The following is a 6,000-nucleotide window of genomic DNA, read 5'->3' as shown; positions in this document are numbered from 1 at the left end:
GACCTTCCCTTAACAAATCCGTGCTGACTATCCTTGATTAATCCGTGTCTTGCTAAATGAAGTTTTATCCTGTCCTTCAGAATTCTTTCCAATAATTTTCCCACCACCGAGGTTAGGCTGACTGGCCTGTAATTACTCGGTCTATCCTTTTCTCCCTTTTTAAACAAGGGTACCACATTAGCAGTCCTTCGTGCGCTTGGAAAATCTAGTCTGTGTGTGGTCAAGTTATATAAACTTTTATGCCTGGCATACAACAACAAAAATCAAAATGTTAAAATCAAATGCACATCACAATTTAGATTAGAGTTGGGTTTATTATCAGCATAAAATTAACAATTGTATACATGGAAAATAGTGCAATTACATGACAAAACAAATCAAAAATACAAATACATTATAAACATGGATACAAAGTTAAATTAGTGTCTTTATGAAGTAGGTCTTCCAGGAACTGCTGGAGGGGGACGCCTAAACATAAAAAAAGGGAGAAAAAAATGGAGATGAGTTGTAAATGAAACAAACTTACTAAACAGAGAGCAAAAAGATTGGACAGATGTGATCAGCTAGACACCAGCATGAATAATGGGACAGCTGTAAATGAAATTAGGATGTTCTTATTTGTTTTTTGCAGAAACGAGCCAAGGAAAGACCTCTATCAACTAATCCACAAGTAAAGGAAAGGATATCACATGATTATTATGGTTCATAAAACTGATGATGCTTTGCTTATTCTTTAATGCTTTTGAAACTATAATTATACCAATGAAAAAAAATCAACTGCAAAAATGATACGTTAGTCGAGGTGCAGGTGAAAACATCTTGCCTAAATGCTAGTTTCCAGAGTTGGTGAAACTAAAATACAGTACAGTCAGGCAGCATCTGTGGAGAGAGAAACCACGTTAATGTTCCAGGTCGATGACCTTTCATCAGAACTGGAAGCAGTTAAAGATTTAACAGTTTAGAAGCAACGAGAGTCAGGGAAAATGGGGGGGGGGGGGCGGTGGGGAGAGAAAGAACAAAAGGAAAGGTCTGTGATAGGGTGGATGGCAGCAATGATTAAATGACAAAAGGAATGGTGATGCAAGGCCAAAGTAGGTGGTAATGGGACAAGTAAAGATACAAAAGATGGATCTCGAGGAGGTGTAGATGGTTACAGCAGAAGAGCAGAGGGGAGAGAAGCATAGAAAATATAGCAAAGAGGAGAAGGCTCCGTGGCCTGGGAATGTGGCGGAGAAAGGTGGTTAGACTCCAGGGGTGCGGACCACCCTGCCGGCCGTGTAGGGAATCCCCACCCCAAGCACCAGACCACACCTTCTCTACTCCCAGCAGCTCTGGTGCAGCAATCCTCCATTACCAGCACCTGCTGTCCAAGAAAATGGGAACGGTGGTTAGGATCTGACGTTGTTGAACTCAATGTTGAGTCCAAAAGGTTGTAAAAGTGCCTAACTAAAAGATGTGGTATTGTTCCATGAGCTTGCGTTGAGCTTCATTGGAACAGTGTAGGAGGCTGACGATAGAGAAGTCAGAGTGGGAGTGGGATGAAGAATTAAAATGGCAAGCAACTGGAAGCTCAGGGTCACACTTGCGGACTGAATTGAGGTGTTCAGCAAAGCAATCACCCAATCTCTGGTCTCCCCAATGCATTGTGAGCAGCAAATACAGTATACTAAGTTGCAAGAAGTACAAGTAAATCACTGTTTCACCTGGAAGGAGTGTTTGGGGCCCTGGATGGTGGGAATGAAGGAGGTGAAAGGGCAGGTGTTGCATCTCCTGTGCTTGCATGTAAGGTGCTGTGGAAAAGGGAGTGGTTGTTGGGGGGTGATGGAAGAGTGGACCAGGGTGTGGTGGAAGAAACGGTCCCTTCAGAATGCTGAAAGGGGTAGATGTTTGGTAGTAGCATTGCGCTGAAGGCGGCGGAAATGGCAGAAGTTGATCCGTTGAATGTGGAGGCTGGTGGGGTGGAAGACGAGGACAAGAGGGATCCTATTGTGGTTCTGGGAGGGAGGGAAAGGGGTGAGGGCAGAAGTGCGGGAAATGGGATGGACACGGTTGAGAGCCCTGTCAACCACTGTAGAGGGGAATCCACGGTTGAGGAAAAAGGAAGACATATCAGAAGCACTGGTATGGAAGGTGGCATTGTTAGAACAGATGCGACGGAGACGGAGAAACTGGGAGAATGGAATAGAGTCCTTACAGGAAGCAGGGTGGGAGGAAGTGTAATCAAGGAAGCTGTGGGAGTCAGTGAGCATATAGTAGATATTGGTGGAAGCCTATCTTCAGAAATGGAGGTAGAGAAGTCAAGGAAGGGAAGGGAAGAGTCAGAGATGGACCATATGATGGCGAGGGAGGGGTGGAAGCAAAGTTGACGAACTTTTCCAATATGGGGCAAGAGCAGGATGCAGCACCGATAGTCATCAATGCACCCCCACCCCCGGCTCTGTACTTGCTTATAAATTGTTACATCTCTAACTGAAACATTAACTCTATCGTCCACAGATGCTGCCTGACCTGTTGTGTATTTTCAGATTTTCTGTTTTTTGCTTTTGCTAAAATACAGTGTGGTAAACCACTGTATTGTATATTGCCACCTCTGGGTGGCGCTGTGTATGGAGGCATGCCTCAGCTGACTCCACCCACCACTGTGTGGGTTTCGTTCAGACTTGTTCAGTCACTCACGAAGAAGCATGGTCTCTTCTTAGCTAATAAAAGCCTTATTCATCTCTTCTTTCGACTCGTCATCTCTTCTTCGACTCATCACCTTTTATGAAGTAATTGATAAGCGTATCAATTTTATTAGCTAAAAGTTAAATGGCGACACCTGAGGAGCAACAACAGCAACGGATACAGCAGACATTGCTGAGAGCCCTCAGACCACCACGCCTGGACCTCGACCCTCAAGATGTGGGTGCATCAGCCAAGTTTGAACACTGGCTGAGCTGCTTTGAATCCTTCCTCGCAATCTCACAGGTTACAGAGGAGGATCACAAACTGAAAATTTTGACCGCCCAGGTGAGCCATCAAGTATATATGCTAATCCGGGACTCTAATACGTACGTGGCGGCCCTCGAGCTACTAAAAGGGCAATATACGCGCCCAGTGAACACAATTTACGCCCGACACCTCTTGGGATCCCGCAGGCAGCAACCGGGAGAATCGGTAGGGGCATTTGCACGGGCGCTACTGGCACTCTGCAGAGACTGCGATTGTAAAGCGGTAACGGCTGTGGAGCACGCGCAGGGACTCGCCTGTGATGCCTTCGTCAGGGGCCTCCAGTCAGACCACACCCGGCAGAGACTGCTAGAAAGCAAGGAACCCGACCTGAAGACGGCCATTGCCCTTGCGCTCTCGTTAGAGGAGGCCCACCGAAACCTCGAGGCATACCCCCGTAACGGCGCTGAGACATGGCAATCGAAACCGTGGGACACGGGACCGCCGCCCCCGGCACCAACCGCTGCAGCGACCCAACCGAGACAGCAGCCTCCGGTAAGAACTGCTTCGATGCCCAGTAACCAGGCCCAAAAATGCTATTTCTGTGGCCAGTTAAAACATCCCAGAGCGCACTGCCCAGCTAAGACAGCTACCTGCTCGGGCTGCGGGAAGAAAGGCCATTACGCTAACGCCTGCAAGGGGAAGCCAGCCAGCAGCGCAGCGTGCGGGCCGTGGGAGCAGCCATCTTATCCGCCATTTTGTGTACCCCCGGCCGCATGGCATCCGCCGCCATCGTATCCAACGCACTCAACCGCCATTTCGTCACCGGAACCGACCACCGTCTCGGCGGATGACTATAGTGACTCACTAAGCCACATACTGGCCTCCGTGACGCTGGATCAAGCCCTCCCTCACCATCTATCCAGCTCCATGATGGATATCGCGGTAAACGGCCGCGCCACCAGTTGCCTGATCGACAGCGGGAGCACAGAGAGTTTCGTCCACCCCGACACGGTACGTAGCCACTCCCTCACGATTCTGCCAACGCACCATCGCATTTCTATGGCGTCCAAGTCCCAGTCAATAGACATCAGCGGCTACTGTGTGGTGACCCTGTCAGTAGGGGGCACTGAATATAAAAAATTTAAACTGCTAGTCCTGCCCCGTCTTTGCGCTGCCGTCCTGCTAGGGTTGGATTTTCAGTGCCACCTTAAGAGTGTCACACTAGCATACGGTGGACCCCTCCCCCCACTCACAGTCTGCAACCAACAACTTTTAAATCGCCCGCTGCAAACCACCTGCAGCCTTTCCACATTAAAAGTCCCCCCCCCTCCCCTGTTCGCTAACCTCACCCGCGACTGTAAACCCATCGCTACCAAAAGCAGGCGGTACAGTGCCGGGGACAGAGCTTTTATCAGCTCTGAGGTGGAGCGGCTCTTGAAGGAGGGCATTATCGAAGGTAGCACTAGCCCCTGGCGAGCCCAGGTTGTAGTCGTTAAAACCACTGCAAAACGCCGCATGGTAATCGACTACAGCCAAACCATAAACCGGTACACCCAGCTGGACGCGTACCCCCTCCCTCGCATATCTGATATGGTCAATCAGATTGCGCAATACAAAGTATTCTCCACCATCGACCTTAAGTCAGCGTACCACCAGCTGCCCATCCGCCATGAGGACCGCCAGTATACTGCCTTCGAGGCAAACGGCCGCCTCTACCACTTCCTTAGGTTCCCCTTCGGCGTCACCAACGGGGTTTCGGTCTTCCAAAGGGAGATGGACCGAATGGTTGACCAGAACGCGCTGCGGGCAACCTTCCCCTATTTGGATAACGTCACCATCTGCGGCCACGACCAGCAGGACCACGACGTTAATCTAGCAAATTTCCTCCGTACGGCCCAATGGCTGAACCTAACGTACAATAAGGAAAAATGTATGTTTCACACCAAGCGCCTGGCCATCCTCGGCTGCGTGGTGGAGAACGGAGTCATCGGGCCCGACCCCGACAGAATGCGCCCCCTAATGGAGCTACCCCTTCCCCACTGCCAAAAAGCACTGAAGAGATGCCTGGGGTTTTTCTCCTACTACGCCCAGTGGGTGCCCCTCTATGCAGACAAAGCCAGGCCCCTCATCAAAGCCACCTCCTTCCCCCTGACACCAGAGGCGTGTGCAGCCTTCACTCTTATCAAGAACGATATCGCGAAGGCCGCAATGCACGCGGTGGATGAGTCCATCCCCTTCCAAGTGGAGAGCGATGCCTCCGACTTCGCCCTAGCCGCGACCCTTAACCAGGCGGGCAGACCCGTGGCCTTTTTCTCAAGGACCCTCCAGGGCCCCGAGACGAGACACTCCTCCGTCGAAAAGGAGGCCCAGGCTATTGTAGAAGCGGTGCGTCACTGGAGGCATTACCTGGCCGGGAAACGATTTACCCTGCTCACTGACCAGCGTTCAGTAGCTTTTATGTTTAATAATAAGCAGAGGGGTAAAATCAAGAACGACAAGATCTTGAGGTGGAGAATCGAACTCTCCACCTACAATTATGATATCTTGTATCGGCCAGGGAAACTCAATGAGCCCCCAGATGCCCTATCACGTGGTACATGCGCCAACGCGCAGAGTGATAGGCTGCAGTCCCTCCACAATGACCTCTGCCACCCGGGGGTCACCAGGTTTTTCCATTTTATCAAATCCCGTAACCTGCCCTACTCCATCGAGGAGGTCAGGACCATGACCAAGAGCTGCCAAATCTGCGCCGAGTGCAAACCGCACTTCTATAGGCCGGACAGAGCAAGCCTGATCAAGGCCACCCGCCCCTTCGAACGCCTGAGCGTCGATTTTAAAGGGCCCCTCCCCTCCGCTGACCGCAATGTGTACTTCCTCAACATAGTTGATGAGTACTCCCGTTTCCCCTTTGCCATCCCTTGCCCAGACATGACCAGTACCACGGTCATCAAGTGTCTGAATGACATCTTCGCTCTGTTCGGGTTCCCCAGCTATATACATAGCGACAGGGGCTCATCGTTCATGAGCGACGAACTTCGGCAGTACCTGCTAACAAGAGGTATCGCCACG

The 6,000-nt window shown here is 50.5% G+C and overlaps 1 protein-coding gene across 1 annotated transcript in view; it reads right to left on the bottom strand.

Annotated features, from left to right (window-relative positions):
* Positions 1-294: 294 nt before the first annotated feature.
* Positions 295-6,000, bottom strand: part of dnm3a (dynamin 3a) — a 452,439-nt gene continuing 446,733 nt past the window's right edge. Inside the window, exon 20 of the mRNA XM_085978004.1 lies at positions 295-468. Coding sequence (XP_085834130.1) covers positions 429-468 — 40 coding nt within the window. The 3' untranslated portion in view covers positions 295-428. The remainder of the gene's footprint in view (positions 469-6,000) is intronic.

Source organism: Somniosus microcephalus, chromosome 3 (genome assembly GCF_052327205.1).
Source record: "Somniosus microcephalus isolate GS21.2 chromosome 3, FLI_Smic_1.0, whole genome shotgun sequence".
Classification (NCBI taxonomy): Eukaryota; Metazoa; Chordata; class Chondrichthyes; order Squaliformes; family Somniosidae; genus Somniosus; species Somniosus microcephalus.
This window is presented reverse-complemented; position numbering and strand designations above follow the sequence as displayed.